Source organism: Sycon ciliatum, chromosome 10 (genome assembly GCF_964019385.1).
Source record: "Sycon ciliatum chromosome 10, ocSycCili1.1, whole genome shotgun sequence".
Lineage (NCBI taxonomy): Eukaryota > Metazoa > Porifera > Calcarea > Leucosolenida > Sycettidae > Sycon > Sycon ciliatum.
Genome location: NC_088652.1, coordinates 6,541,151 through 6,558,078, shown reverse-complemented (window position 1 = coordinate 6,558,078; position 16,928 = coordinate 6,541,151). Strand labels below are relative to the sequence as shown.

The following is a 16,928-nucleotide window of genomic DNA, read 5'->3' as shown; positions in this document are numbered from 1 at the left end:
GTGCATTCTGTAAAAAAAAAAACAGTGCTATAACCGGCTTGCGGCTGGGTTGAGAAACACAACCAGCTCAGAGAGGTGTTGCTTGTTCCAGGCCACCACCGTGCATGATTTTACCAAGGTGGCAGATGCAGCGCAATAAATGCCGAAGGTGAGGTGGAAAAACTCGTCACCAATGTCCGCTACCCCCCCCCCCCCACCACCCTTCGCTATCATATTATTGGAAAACGATCCCGTTCGACTTTGCGAAGTAAAATAAAGAACACATACATAACGGAGGCGAACCTCGTTAGCTGAGTCAATGTTAACTTTACTCAGAACAGCTTCTGGTTTACGCAGTCAAAGACATTTACGTGTTATGAAATCTATCTCAATGTTTACAACCAAACCAGACTTCCACAAACAGAAAAGGTTTTTACACTAGACACCGAATTGTTCTCTAAATCCGGCCCAGTTATCCTCTCCTTCTTGTTAGAAAATTTACTTTCTGGCTGTGAATGTGTACTTCCCCAAGAAGCTAAGGACCTTTCTTCCCCCCGCCTTTTTAAGAGCCTTGTCGCGCCTTCACTTTGATTTTGTGTTTCTCATTTTTTTGCAATCACTACTTATCCATGCCGGTTCCTTTTTTCTTCTCCTCCCCTTCTCCCTTCCTTGCCGTGGTTGGCTAACACCCTCTCTCTTTGTATTGGCCTGTGTTCTCAATGTGCCATGAGATGCTGCAATAAATATACTTTGAAGTATAAATAAATAATATATAAATGTATCTCATAATATACTCATTGATTGTCACAGGATATTTTTGATTTGTATTATTACTGTCAGCGCTCATTATTGTTGCTTAGGGCGCTTGTACTGGGTGCGCCCTATTCATTCTGTAATAACATTCCTATAATATCCTACGGAAGCCATTTGACGAATTATGTGGTTCTATAATTAATTCATGAAATCTAAAAATTTGGCCTTCTCATGCACTCGGTACAACGGTCTTCTGTGAGGAGTATATCACAGATTTGATCGACAAGTGGACGCTGCAGGTTGATCGCCTGGCGGAGGTGGCCACCACTCAGCCACATGCTGCGTACGAGGTGTCAATTTCTTAACCAGATTTCGAGCATCTCTTTAATCGGAATTGCACGAAAACGTGTTTTGGAGTCCTCCTTGCCTCCGATTCAAACCAGCAGGAAAACCGCGAGCTCAGATCCAGGTTCAACAAACATTTTTCCCAAGTATCGCCGAAGTCGCAACAATCTCTTCTTCACATTGTTTTCCCGAACGCGGGCTTGCGAATTAGATGGTTTGGAGGCAACAACGTTGTTCAGCACCTCCATGACCGACACTGACTCACGCTGCTATCTGGTATTCACGAGGTGTTTGCCGCGCTGGAAACGGAGCATATGTGTAAGTTTGTATCCCTGATGATGTTTGTGCCTGGATAGCACTAGTGGTGCTCTTCTGGCACAATCTTCATCAGCCCACTCAAGCTGAAACACGAGTAGTGCTTTCTAGCAGGTATGCTGAGTGAGCGGTTCGATGGACTTAGTATGCTCTGGATGGCAGTCGTGAATCCGCCACGTGCGAATTCAAGTCGGAAAGAAAACTGCGAGCTCCCATGTAGGGAGCAACACACAATTCGACAAAGAAGATTAAGAAGATGACAGAGAACAAATGGGCAGGGGTTTGCAGGACCCTCATGGATGATGGCACAGTGTCTCACTTTATTGGTAAATTCATGCCCATATACATGAGTGGATGGCTTCCAGCACTGGAATATATTACTAGTATTATGTCCTCTTTTCATTCTTCTCCACAGGCATCGGGAGCGAGTGCACTGGAGTATACCTATGCCACGCCTGTTAGTCGTAAAAGAGACGTGAAACATGCAGAGTTGGACACAGACGCACAGGGAGCGGAACACAGCGACAACAGCGAGGAACCAGCGACAGAGGTAAGAAGCTATCATAACTAATGATGCCTGTTAATTTCAGACGTTGATCCGGTATTTGTCTTTTGGGGTGTAGTTTAGAACCTGTCTATAGCTTAGCAATTTCATGCAGTGTTTTATATCTCTAAGGTTGCATTCACTGAAATCGCACTCAATGTGCAATACATGCGCTATAAATCAGTTCTGATCACATCACAGTACGTTTGCACGTGTGGGTACAGCCGTCCAGCATAAATGGGCTGTGCAGGTCGAGGGCGCCAAATATGTCAGAAAGCAACTTTAATTTGACAGTAATAAGGATTTATCAAGCATCTATGTATACCGCTCTCCACTCTGGCATATAGGATTTTCTTTCCATTCCCCTTCCAACCTCCCCTTCCCCTCGCCCTACCCTCTTCCCCCATACAGACCCTGATTTCACTAGATTTCATTAGGTTGTTCTACGACTCATATCCTTGCTATTGTCTTCGCTTTTCCTGTCCCTTATCAGTTGGCCCAGTCCAAGATTGGCTGTGAGAACGTGTTGGGCGAGTTTTTGTCACCGACTGATGATGAAACCATTGAAATCAAGTATGCCGTTCTGGATCAATCAGAAATGAAGCCAACTTCGCAGTTAACAAGAAGCCAAGATCCCAAGGTGGGTATTGAATCCTCCTTGTCAGTTACAGAAGTAGAGAATAACTGGTGTGGCAAACCGACGCAATGGGTAAGCATAAACGTAGTGTGGGGCCAAATTGGTGAATTTTTGTCTTATCAAATGTAGTAAATGGCATTTAAGTGCCTCTGCCTTTCCTTTTCTTCCATACGTAATTATTGCCTTTCACCCCCCCCCCCTCCCCCCCCGCTTGATGATCTAGGAAGCCGGGGACCGTCTAGACTTACATCCGGGAAGGAAATAAAAAGTTTGTCCGTTTGTTTACCTTTTAAATTTACTTCATGAAGTTTAGGGAATGAACGAGGAGGAACAGAAAGGCGTGTTGCGACTTTGAACTTTTGTGACTGAGGTGACAACCCAATACAAGGGCTATAAGAAGTTCGGTAGCTTCTGACACAGCGTCGGGCTGTGAGTATGGGCCATCTTGAGAGTCATGGTCCTAAACCTCAGTAACTACACCCTACACTTGTTTCGGGCAGATATTCGCAATATCAGGTTTCCTGAATAATATGTAAGTGATTACGAAAGAGATACAGAAGCATCGAATTTGTCCACCTATTTTTTTGTATTGTCATGGCGTTTCGAAAGGGTTCCACGCAGGATTTTACAATCATATCGATCGTTTCCCCCCCTCCCCCCCCCCCCACCATCTCTCTCTTTCTCAGCAACAGTTTGTATTTCAGTTGACCGTTGAAGATGATTGCCGAGCCTTTCGTGTTACGTCATGGATTCTCCCTATCGTGTACATCAGTCAAACTACGCTACTTTGATTTGAAACTTGCATTCGTTTATTCCCCCCCCCCCCAGGATGAAGAAGAGCGTGAGCATACGTCATATGCGACAATCTGCAACCCCACCTATGATGTTGCAGGAGATCTCCCATCAGTGAGTTCATTGCTTGATGATAAGATCACATTCTGCTGGATCTGAATGTAGCAAATAGTTCTTCTTAGCGTAGCTATGCAAAAGAAATTGCGTCTGGTGCTAGCCAAGGTCCACACAGCTCTATTTTTGTAATTGTTTATTGCATCGTCGGCCATGCCCGGCGCTATCCCGCACGTTTCCCGTACCATACCATTTAACTTATTCAAAAAGGGCTTTCAACTGAAAGATGATAACGTGAAGCAACTTGCAGGAATGTGTATGTAAGCGAAAAAAATTACATAACCCCCCAAGAGTGTGCAACTCCCACATACTCTGCTGTCTTATCAAAATTTCAAGTTTGTGAAGTCATTATTTATGATGCAATGCTACTTGCACTAGTGATGTACAAGATTTGTAAGGGTGTCAACGCATCACAGATTTGTCTTTGTAATAATTTGTACCAGAGCAGAGAGGTTTTGGTCCAACAAAGGTTCCGGATTCTTCTGATAATCCGTGGTCAGTGCGCATTGCATCATTAAAATGACGTCAACTTGAAATTCTGTTGGGACAACACCTAGTAGTAGTACTAGTATTTATTACAAGTATTTGACAAGGGAGTCACAACAGGCATGGCCTTGTTACAGGGAATCCTAAGTGAATCTTTGTGTGGTGAGCAAAATTACCAGCAAATTGTGCCGGACGACAGTTTGGAGGAAGAGTGCTCCACCGACCTGCCGCCAGAAACCCATAATCGAGTTACACACTCTTGGGAGTTATGTACTCTTGGTGCGAAGTGTATTGGGGGTGTTATGAAACCACAAATTCTCAAGAGTGACATTGTGTTCGTTTCAATGCAGTTGTATCTCGGGAGAAAAGGCCGTGGAATCAAGTGAAACAGCATGGCCAGTGGTGAGCATGGGTGACTGGGCAGCAGGGGAGCGCCTGAAAAACAATGACTCCCTACATTCCTAGCCGCGACTGCTCAACCGGGCTAGAGGAAAAACACGCCTTTCGGCCAATAAACCTTTCTATTTCATTAATGCCTGCCTCGTTACCAGTCAGACCCAAGAATAGAGATAACAAGAAATGGTATGTAATAACCGGTGTATGTCATAATCATAAGCCACACACATAGGCATAGATTGTCAAGAAGAACAGCGGATGACTCGCATGAAACCAGGGTGGGTGGGCGGGCAGTTCAACTACCACGAGGAAAAACAAACCACGATGGCAGGTTCAACGGAGTTGCGCAGAACAAGGGCAAATGCACGAAAATATTTGTGAGTGAAAAATACGTTTTTTGCACTCTTTCGCTACGCTCAGCCGTGAAAAAACAAAACTGTATTGGCTGCAGTACCTATGCGGAAGCAAAGCAAGATTTGCTTGCCTCGCTCGGAAGGACGCCAGAGTCTGGCTGGGGAAGGCGTGGAAGACTTCACTTACAGACAAGCAGCGATCAGAGGAGTATTTGAAGCCAGTTAAAGCAAAATATTCAGTACAGGATTTTGGCCGGAAACAATTTACCACACCGTCCGTAAGTTGCGTTTTGCCGACGGTACCAACGTGACTGAACGTGGTGCTGATAATCCCTCGTCATAATCATGTTGTCTATGTCTTCCCTCAACTTGGATGCTTCCCCATTTTAAGATCAGAATCCGACCTATTGCTGAAAACTGTGAATTGTCGCTCTCTCGTCAATAAATTTGCTGAACTTTCGATTGTTCTGGAGAGCACTAAGCCGAGTATTGTTTGCCTCACGGTGACCTGGTTCTGCCCATCTGCTTCCGTGCATGTACTGGGCTATGCCTGTTTAAGAAAAGACAGACCAGCACACGACAACTGTAATGCACACGCTTTCACTAGAGGATATGGTGGTCTCGCCGTGCTTGTCTGGACTGATGCTTTTCAACATGATCACACAGACCCGACCTGTAGCGTCAGGCCTGTGAATCTGCCTGGGTGGAAGTTAAGTCTCAATGCCCCTAACCATATTCTTGTATGTTGCATGTATCTACCCCCTTCCCAAACGGTGGAACAATTGTCCTTCTTCTCGGATATGCTGGTCGTCGCTATACAGTCCTTTTGCTATGACGAGTGTGACTTCTTGCTGACGGAGGATTTTAATGCAAAACACAATGATTGGTGCTCTTCTGACTCCATCTCTACAGTCGGTACCAACATACCAACGTACCAACATACAGACAGTTTTTCCATGTTTGGGCTCCAACTATTGAATTTCCCAACATACATTCCATCAGTGGGTGCCAACTCGTGTCTTGACTTGATGGTAACCAACAAACCCGACATGTCCGCTCAGTTGATCATGCAGCACCTCTTCGCACATCTGATCACCTGCAGGTTGTTTTTACGCTCAACTATGCATCGTGCTCGACACCACAAGCGACGGCTAAATCGCCAATCCATCCCCGGGCTCAGTACAGGTATAAACAAATGCCTACAAGTGTCTGTCAGGTTGTGAATGAAGACTTGTCTAGATCGGACTGGTCATCACCTCATTGGCATTCAGATGTTGATGATGCCATTGTCCTGTTTGATGCTTTACTACAGCCAGCAATCCGTCGTCATCTGTTGGCTTACAAAGTTATTCCGCGGACCGGACACTACAGTAGGCCTCATCCTACTATGCGGAATGCATCCGACCCTGGATCACTGCAGACCTCAAGTGCGCTGTGAAACTGGAGATTTGTAATGTAGGTTTGCAGCGTACGGCAAACCGTAGTTATCGCTGACAACCGAGCAGCAGGCAAAAGCCACGCGCGTGGCTAGGCGCGCAACAATGGGGGTGTCTGGCATGCAATGGCGGGCAGCCGTACTGGGGAAAGCCCAGGAACAGGCGGTGTGGCGGAGCAAACATACCACGTATGGAAGAGGCGAAGTCCCCGGATGCCACCCGGCCCACAATGACAGACACCACCATGCTTATATGGGAAATAAGGCGCGAGAGCCCACCAGGTAAGGCGGGTCACATAAGCACGTGGCAAGCGCAAATAGCGTAAGACGTACCCAGGAGGCCACAACGCGAGAGTACACCAGCATGAGCAGAGTACGAGAGTACGATGCCGGATCGACGCAGGGCGGACCAAGGTGTGGTAGTGCCACAGCACGAGGCACCTCAGCAGTTGGAGGTGGCGAACGCAGGGACAGCATCAATATTGGCAGCTAGCAGCAACAGCAGATGGGCGTGATTTTTTTCTTCTTCAAGACTAGCAACGAGGAGCGGCAGGCAACCCTCGTTTCACTCGTGATTGCTTAATCACATGGCAAAAAGAACAAAAATGCAACCCCATTCTATGGTGCTATGATGTGTGTGTCTCGGGGGGAGGGGCGATAATATCATTGATAGGAAGTATCAAACCAGTGAAAACTCCATTGCCTTTAAGCGCAAGCGTAACGAAGTGAAATGTTTGTCACGTACCCTCCATCGTCAGTATGTACAGTCGGTTCATGCCACCCTGTCTTTCAATGATCGCCCTAGTCTCCATCAATTTCTCCGCCATCTCCGTAAGAATTGTAGTCGGTAGCCGATCCGATCAATGACAGCTGCAGACGGCACCGCAGCAACAGATCCCGCAGACGCAGCAGACCTATACTATATAATATAGCTGGCTGGCGACCAACGCATTTGGCCTCACCAACAAGCTGGAAGAGCTGCAGCAAGCACTGCTCAACGATAACGTCGACATAGCGGTTATCACAGAATTGAGTTTTTCGGCCCGGACCGTAGCGGTGGCAACACAGAGAGCAGCTGCGGAGGACCAGGCAAGTAGTGCAGCTTGTACAGGCAGGCAAGCGAGGCAACAGTGCGGCGGATGGCCAGGCTGGGTAGGTGTGCCCCAGGGCCGATAGCATGAAGCGCGCGGCGCTGAACATTGTTCAGACGCTGGAGGTGACTCTGCGCAGCTCCAATCCATACAAGAGGCGCATACTCCATGACTGGTCGTACGAACGCCTTGTATACGGTCGTCCGGCCGGCGGGGGTGAGTATGTGGGCGGCTCTGTTTAGGACCCCAAGCCGTTGGCGTGCACGGGTGGCTACGGAGCGTAGATGATCGCTGAAGGTCAACTTTGCGTCCACCTTCACACCAAGGAGGGTGATGGTGGTTGTCTCGGGCACCAGTGTGCCACCAAACAAGAGTGGGGGAGATCTAAGCCGGTGCGTCTGAGGGTGGCTGTCATGGCCTGGGATTTGGTCGGTTCAAACATCACTTTCTATGTACTACCCCACTCGTGCAGTCGGTCAACGGACACCTGCAGTGACTGCGCGGCGACTGTTGGGGTCTGCTGGGAGGTGACTAAGCTGTACAAAGTTGTATCATCAGCATAGGCTTCCAAGCTGGCGCCGTCAGCGAGAACATCTGGCGCGTCGTTGACGTAGGCCAGGAAAAGCGTTGGTCCAATGTATTTGCAGGTATAATTATGAATGGAAATTATCCTGCCAGCTCCCGAAGGGAACTCACGACAGCCGCTAACACCCGGCAATAATTATTATCGAAGAACATTCTCGAATACCTGGGTGATGCACGAATTTTGATAGTGCTCACTTCTTGTTGTGAACCCTCTAAGATTTTCTAAATTGTCAGGATCGTACGACCACACGGCACGAGGACAACTCTTTTCCTTCACACAGTATATTTCACTTCATCGAATAATTAACAATGAACACTAATAACACCAGCTATTTATAGCATGCAAAAACAGCGTACATGCAAAAACATACGCATATAAAACTGGACATAACAGCGTATACAGCAAAACGCACACAGCGCATATAGCGTATGCCATGCAGCAACATCAGCGGTACGGCGGAGTCGAAATACAACATTTCAACGAATACAATGCCATAAGCGCGAAGGCCTTTGAGAACTGGTGGTTTGCAAAATTCTCCCCACGAAAGGGCTTCTCACCGCCGTACAACAATGCACACAAGTCACAAACGATCCGGGGCTCTGACTATGAGCCCAGAACGTGTCATCTCCTGCTGCCGTGGTGGTGGTAATGGTGCTGACGGTTCATACGCTGGCTGCTGAGGGAAGATAGCAGGTTGAGCGGTATCTGCAGGCCCAGGAGCCACGTCCTGTGACGATACTTCTAACGGCACTAACCTTTGGATAGGCCTCAACAGGGTACTGGTACTCAACTTAACCTTGGCAACACGACGCTTACCATCTCGACCAGGGAATAACTCGATGATCCGTCCCAAACGCCAGAACTGTTTTCGCTTGGTATCATCGAGAACAAAGACAACATCACCCACAGCTAAAGGGCGCGACATGGTCTGTTGGTGCTTGTTCAGCTGACTTAGGTACTCCACCTCCCAACGAGTCTTGACATGCTTCAGTGTCTGACTGAGGTAACGCAATCTCGCTGACATATGCGTAGCGTCCGGGGTACCTGCTGGCTTCGCTGACGACATCCAAATGTTACCCATCATCATTGCAGGGGTTACTGGTGGCTCATCCAGGCTATCAGACACATAAGTTAACGGACGACTATTCACCACTGCTTCAACCTCATACAAGATGGTCTCAAGCTCCTGAACCTTCAGAAACGCTGTTCCCATTACCTTTTTCAAGGCACTCTTCACTGTACCAACCATTCGCTCATAGAAGCCTCCATGCCATGGTGCAGCTGGAGGATTGAACATCCATGGCACACTCAGTTTGTCAGATGCCGCCTTGCACGTTGTAGCGTTGTCAGACCTGATCCGAGACGGCAAACTACGTCTGGCGACAAACTTCCGAAATGCCATCAAGAATGACTCGGTACTTAAACTATCGACCACCTCCAAGTGAACTGCTCTGGTGGTGGCACACACAAACAATGCTATCCATACCTTCGGAGATGACTCACCACGGCGCACGTACAACGGACCAGCATAGTCGATGCCAGTAGTTGCGAACGGCCTCTCGTGAACAACTCGGTCTTCTGGCAGCGGCGGGCAGACTTCTGAGGCAGCCTTAGCCTTGTAGCGGCGGCATGTAACACATCGCTGAGTAATGTTGCGTAGCGCTCGTCGACCACCGATAATCCAGAATTTCTGACGGATAAACGACAAGACTCCTTCTACACCTTTGTGCATCCTTTCAACATGCATTTTCTCCAACAGCAACCCGGTCAAATGATGTTTGCCTAACAAGACTGGGTGCTTGGCTCCATACGCCAAATCGCTGTGCTGAAGTCGTCCCCCGGCTCTGAGTACTCCATGCTCATCCAGAAACGGTGCAAGCTGATACACCTTCGACCCAGGCTTCGCTGGTTGACCTTGCTTGATCAGCTCAAGATCCTCAGCGAAACATGCGGCTTGAACGATGCGGTACAATACGTTGTCTGCTGCCAAATAGAGTTCAGCACGATGCTCAGTGTGCTTCCACTGCAACATCCGAGTCACCATGCCCTGTGCCCTCGACCATTTACTGAATCGGAGCCACCATTCCTTATCAGATTCTCGACTACAGGTGGTGGCTTGGTTGGTTGGTTGGTTGGTTTTTATTTCACTTCGCACATTCAAACGGGATGACGACCCAATAAAATGACGGCGAAGGCTTAGCCTAGAAGTGGCTATGGAAGAACATAGTAAAAGCTATGGAAGCACATAGTAAGAGAATAGGATACTAATAACTGCGGGTAAACGGGGGGAGAGAGAGAATACGATGTATCTGTGATACTACGTGCGGGTTACTGAACTGCACGGGGAGGGAGAGCAGAGCAATCAGCAGCAACTCGAACTACTCCCTACAGGCGTATGGTACACATGCATGCTTAAACTCAGGTAGCCGGGTAATTGTGCGGACCTCACCAGGGAGAGCGTTCCACAGCAGAGCACCAGCAACAGAAAATCTCCGCTGACCGCGGCGGCTACGGTTTGCCTGGCTTAGTAGGCCATTTGACTGCTGATGGCGGGTAGGGGTGCCTTGTGCCGGGGTCAGAAGCTGGGCGAGCACAGGGCTGGTGCGGGCGTTGATGCACCGCCAGATGGTGATCAATATTTTCTGCCTGTAGAGCTCGCTGACACGGTACAGGGAGTGAGCAGTGAGCAGCGGCTGCATGGCTGTCCGGGGCGGGTTGCCATCGATACAGCGGATGGCTCTGTTTTGCGTGGTTTGCAGTCGTTTCAGTTCACCCTCTCGCATTGCGGCTGAAAAACAGCAGGAGCCATAAAGCAGGTCGGGCATTATGACCGCCTTCACATACACCTGACGAGAGCGTCTTGATAGGCTTCGGCGTGCCCGCCACAAGGCGCCAATTTTCTTGGCAACCTTGGTGACCACATAGTTTACATGGGTGTCCCAATCTAGGCGATTGTCAAGGTGAACGCCGAGGTAGCGCGCAGAAGACGCTGAGGGGAGGAGAAAGTCGCCGCTTTTGACTGTTACTTCCTGTACATGCTGCTGGGGAGAGATAGTGAGAACCTGGCTCTTGGTGGCGTTCAAGATAAGGCCTCGGGACTTCAGCCAACCGGCCAGAGCAGTTGCCGCTGTGGTGAGGGTTCTGGACGCTTCCGCCGCTGAGGCCTGGGAGTCGTACAGGGCTATGCCGTCTGCAAATTGTACACTTGGCACAGGCGAGGAAACCAAAGGGACATCGCGTGTGTATATACTGAAGAGGACAGGGCCGAGAACAGAGCCTTGGGGCACTCCGCAGGTGCAAGCCAGAGCAGGGCTGGTTGAAGGCGAGATGAGGATCTGCTGCTTGCGGCCGGACAAGTAGTCGACGAACCAACTAAGGGCTTTTCCAGAAATTCCAACCGCAAGGAGGTCTTGAATTAACTTGTCGTGGTGCACTTTATCAAAAGCCTTCGACATGTCTAATAGGCACAGCCCTGTGGTCTTGCCACTGTCTCTCGCCTTTTGCAGATTATCAGTCAGCACACAGAGGGCGTCTTCCGTGGAACATTTCTTGCGGAAGGCAAATTGTGTTTCGGGTAATGCCTGGGTCAAGTCCAAATGACGAACTAACTGGTGTTGCACTACCCTCTCCAGCAACTTGGACACTATTGGGAGAAGGGATACAGGCCTATAGTTGGTGGGGACTGATGGGTCACCGGCCTTGTACAGTGGCACGACAGACGCCAATTTAAATGCGGATGGAATGGTTCCAGTCCTCAGCGAGGTGCAGAACAGCACAGCAAGAGAATATGAAAGCAAGTCAGAACACTGCTGTAGCAGAGAGCCCGGTATGCCGTCACTACCTGTGGCTTTCCGCGCATCCAACTTCTCAAGGAGACGTCGGACGTCAGCAGGAGTCACAGGATCAAGTTCGGTCAAGGAGACGGGTCCAGCGGGACCGTGCGGGGTACAGAGTTGTTCAGGACGGTTGGGATCGGTGACAATGGAGTGGAACGTGTCGGCCACCTCGCTGATGCTACAACTAGGATCTTGGCGGCGACGTGAACGCCAAGTGACTGCATTTAGAATGGCCCAAGACTTCCTAGGGTTGGCCACATTTTCTTCGCACTGACGGGAGAAGTACTCGTTTCGCTTGCGCCGATACGCATTCCGAGCAGTGCTGCGTGCTTGTTTAAACTCTGCATACAGTGTGCCGTTTGTCCTATCCTTCCGCCAACGGCTGTGCAGCCGCCGTTTACGCTGTTCGAGCTGGTGCAGCTCTCTGTCAGACCAGGGAGGTATCGCCCTCCGGGAAGGCTTAGAGTTGTGCAGCGGGGCATGCTTGTCCAAAACGTACAGGAACTTAGTGTGCCACTCTTTCCACATGTGATTTACATCATTGTGATCCGAAAAATCATGTAGAGAAGCCTAAAGGATATCTTGCCGAAAAGAGTTAATGTCAACGCCACGTATATTCCTGGTCAGCCGCGACGTCGTGGATGACGCGGGTGGAACGTCAACGGCAAGCTGAATAAAGGCTTCAACAGCGCTGTGGTCACTAATATCAGTGGGCACAACCGTTGCTAGGGACACTAGCGCCGGGTTGGTCAATATGAGATCGATCATCGTGCCTTCAGGGCACTGTGGAGTTTCACGGGTCGGCTGCATGACGATGTTCTGGAGGCCAAACGCAGCACAGAGGTCGGTGAGGTGTTTGTGCTGGGGTGCCGGATGGGCTGGGTCCATATTTACATTAAAGTCTCCAACTAGGGTCACGGAAGAAGACTGCACAGCTGCTCGTAAAATATCTGCTTCCAAATCTGCCCAGTAAGACACTGGCTCCCCCGGTGGCCGGTACACGCAACCAACCAGGTGTCGACCTGGTTTTCCGTTTATTTCTACCCAGACTGTTTCTGTAGATTCAGAATGCAGATCTGGGCGGGATCGAACTGGGAGATCTTGACGGTAGTAGAAGCAGACTCCGCCACCCAAGCGTTGAGTGCGGTCTTTTCGAATCAGATTGTACCCGTCAATACTGAGCTCTCCGTCTGTAATCTCGGGATCAAGCCATGTCTCTGATAGACCCAAGATGTCGTACTGACGCGTGCGGATGAGGCTGGCAATCTCTGGCAGTTTGTATCTTAAACTACATGCATTGAGCGTGGCTATTTTGATGCCAGACTGAGTCGGCGTAGATGCATGGGGTATAAAAGGTGGTGCATGAGGATTGAGAGGGAGAGTCATAGTAGGGGCTAAAATGTTGATGCAGATAGCTACAGACAAAAGGCGGAATAAGCCAATGAGACAAACAATGCAAGGCGCGCAACCTCTAACAACTTACAAGCTGTCCCTTCGCCTGCTCCCGAGCTTTCGCTGTGGCATACTCATCCGAAGCCTTGTGACGAGTTGACGAATGGCTTTGCTCTCCTCACTCTCAGTCACCTGGACTCCTTGCTTTGTAGCCGGAGTAATAACACGTGCTGGGAACGTGTGTTTCCCACGAGCCAGCTTGAAGCCTTGGTCATCGGGTGATGGGTGACCAGCTTTGCCTCTACTCATCGGGAACGCGGGTGTGGATGAAGATGTGGGGGCAGTCGCCTCGGTTCGAGCACTCGTGCAGGGAGTGTGAACTCCCAACGCATTGGCGTACGTCCAAGGTTGTGGTGCATCAGGGACATGATCCTGTGCCTCCTTGTTCACACTGCCTTCTTGTTGCTGTTTTGCTGGTGTTGGTAGCGCTGCCATTTCTTGGTTTTCCTGCCCCTGCCCAAGTGGTTCTTGGGGTGGTCCAAGCTCGCTTGTTGACGTTGCAGCTCCCGGACTGGGCTTGGTGCCCTGCTGCGAGATCGCCCTGCAATCCCTCGCCACGTGGCCGGGGGTGCTACATTTCCAGCACGTGGGGGTCTGCCCTTTGTGCCAAACTCGCAGTTTGTACCGGCCTACGGTGATGGAGCTGGGGACAGCGATTGTGGGTACCATGGTGTAGTATACGATACCTGTACTGAAGGTGCAGCCCTCAACCGTCTTTTTCTCGTTTTTCGCGGGCCCCAAGAGTGTCCCAAAACGACTCAGTGAAGACGCAATGGCCGACAGCGCCATGTCCTCCGGAACTCCAAACACATGCACCGTTTCAGCAGTGCCATCCCCTGGCAACAATTCCAAGGTCTTCCCTTGGGCCGACAGTCCGCGGGAGAGCAACGTGTCACGGGCAGCTGTCGAGGCAAGAGTTACTTTGCACGTACCTCTCCTGCCCTGAATATCAATAACTCGGATGTCCGTGCTCCGAACCTGGCTGACACTCGTACTTCTACACTGGACTCGTCTGTAGCTGTGGTTGAGGATGCGGTGGGCCAGTCATTGGGCTCCGTGATCCAGGTTGGTCCGCCCCTCCAGAACGGACTACGGATCTGCTGTGCACTACTCCCACGCGACGGTAAATCTGCTGGGTTGTGAAGGCCCGGGCAATGGTTCCACACAATGCCGACCTTCTTCGATATCTCTTGGACTTGACTGACGCGGTTAGCCACAAATGTTTTCCATTTGTACGATGGATTACTGATCCAATGAACGGTAGTGAGACTGTCAGTCCAGCCATAGACTTGCGTGACGGTAACACGCAGCTCCTTCACCACAAACTCAGCGTAGCGAGCCGCTAAACATACTGCTTGTAACTCAAGGCGGGCTAACGTGGGCGGAGACACAGGTGACACTTTGGCCTTGGCAAATACCAAGTGCGACTGTCCATTGACGACTGCATACAAACAACATCCAAACGCTTTCTCACTGGCATCGGCGAAGGCATGAAGCGCAATCGGCGTGTCAAGATTGCAGCAAATCCAACGTGGTATGTCAATGCTCACCACTTCGGCCAACTCTCCCCACCATTGCGCACATGCGGCTGCGATGCCATCAGGCAACATATCATCCCAGTCGCCTCCGACTTTCCAGGCTTGCTGTAGCAGTATCTTTCCCGGCACAACTGCCGGTGCTGCTAGACCTAGCGGATCAAACACTGATGCAACACACTTGAGGAGGGATCGCCGGGTCCAAACAGACGGCCTATCGGACTCGCCTAGCGCTGCTTTGCTGAGCAAGTCATCACTGGTTTTCCATTTCAGACGGAGGACTTTATCTCCGGCCTCTGGATCGCACGGGATTTCGTTGCCTCGCCACTTGCGTAACTCCATGCCAGCATCCGTAAGCACACGCACGCTGAACTCTTGCATCTCCTTGGCTTCCGAGGCATTTGAGACACTAGAGACCAAATCGTCAACGTAGAAACTCGTGAGCAAGAGATCAATACGATCTCGCTCTTTGGGTGCAGACAACGCCCGTAGCTCCTTCAAGTGATGCTGAATCACCGCAGTAAGCATGTACGGCGAGCAGTTTACGCCAAATGGCAGTTTCGTTAGCCTCCAGGTTAACAGTTCATCGCTGTCGCTTCGACCGGGCCACAAGAAACGCAGGTACGGACGGTCTTCGGGATTAACCGCGACCATGAAGAAAGCCTTGCGGATGTCCGCTTGCAGCGCGCTCTTATATTCACGGAACCGTAATAGCATACCTGCGAGACTCGGCAATAGCGACGGTCCAGGGTCAACCATGTCGTTCAACGACTTGCCATCTGGAGCCGTCGCCGAGGCATTGAACACCACTCTTAACTTCGTGGTTGCAGCGTGCTCGCGGAATACACCATGATGCGGTACATAGTACCCGGCATCGCTCTCACATGGCTCCAGCTCAATTGCTCCAAGCTCGCGGTACTCCCTGATCAGCACATCATCATAGAGCGCACGCTTCCCATTCCTCTTCAGCTTTTCAAGAAGCCGCGTTGCGATGACTCTAGCTTGAGCAAAATTATCCGTTGGGCGACGCTCATTTCGCCACAAGAGACCCACTTGGTACCCTCTGCCCTGGCGACATAGCGGGAACGATGGCAGGTGCTGATGTTGTTCTGGAGGTTCATCCAACTGCCATAGTTGTGCAATGTGGGCTGTGACACATGACACGGTCACCGGGTGACTGTTTCGACTTGGTGCAGACGCTGGACCAGATAATACATTACCTATCTCTGTGTTCCACACCGTCTCACCATTAACTTCCTTCTTGCTGTGCAGTACCGCGTTGATATAGTCTGCACCAATCAGCATATGTATTTCGTCTGATGTCCCTTGTTGAGGCTTGTCACTCAGCTCTACTCCCCAACTGTGCCACTGGGCAATGGTCTGCGGACTTGCGCACTTCAGGTCCATCTCAAGCGTTGGTTTCATGAACGCGCGTGCCCGAATGCTAGCGGAGCTACCCTGGATCGTGATGGCGTACTTATCCATGCGCTTGTTGGGTTGGTTCCGCGCCGAACGGCTTCACCTCTACATTTTCACCCCCAACGTGTTCTGCATCGATTGCTGACACCAACGCTGCAGTCACGAATGACGCCTCAGCACCCGAGTCCAGGAACACGCGAACCTTCGCGTTTCGAGTTCTTCCCTCAACTCGTGCCACTCCGGTCATCAGCCGCACACTTGGCGAGTGTAGACAGCACGACCCAACATTCTTCTCCGTAACTATCTCAGTCGGTTTCTCCCGGCTGTAACCTGCTCTATCCAACACCTCATGTATTAGCAGGTGGTGTTTCCTCTGGCATTTCGTGCATCTCGAGCCTGACCGACATTCTCTGGCCATATGGCCATACTTAAGGCAGTTCCAGCAGAGTCTCTCTCGCTGCAGAAAACCCTTTCTCCCTTCCAGTGGCAGCGACTTAAGCTGCTTCACTGCATCTGCGACCGATATCGCCATGCACTGTGCCGACGCCGTGGGCCTTGGCACGGATCGTTCTACTGGCTTCCTGGCAGTATCACCCTGTCGTCCGTGCGCGACCTGGTAAGACGCGCCGTGCTCCTGTACCTGGCGCAGTGACATCCCGTAGCACTGCCGTTCGACCAGGTACGTCTTCATCTCAGGTCCGCATTGCTCCAAGATTACCTGCTTTGCCATTGCTTGCAGCACCGGGGACATTTTTCCTATATCGGCGCTATACTTGGTGTCCACCTCGCCATCTTATGTCATAGCGAGTGTGGCCCACACCTCTACCTCTCGGCAAACACGGACAACGTATTGGTGAAAC

General features: G+C 50.5%; 1 protein-coding gene across 1 annotated transcript in view; it reads left to right on the top strand.

Moving 5' to 3' along the window:
• Positions 1–16,928, top strand: part of LOC135825877 (uncharacterized) — a 40,598-nt gene that overhangs the window by 21,873 nt on the left and 1,797 nt on the right. The window contains exons 9-11 of the mRNA XM_065338513.1: positions 1,808–1,942; positions 2,430–2,645; positions 3,402–3,479. Of these exons, the coding sequence (XP_065194585.1) occupies positions 1,808–1,942; positions 2,430–2,645; positions 3,402–3,479 (429 nt within the window). The remainder of the gene's footprint in view (positions 1–1,807; positions 1,943–2,429; positions 2,646–3,401; positions 3,480–16,928) is intronic.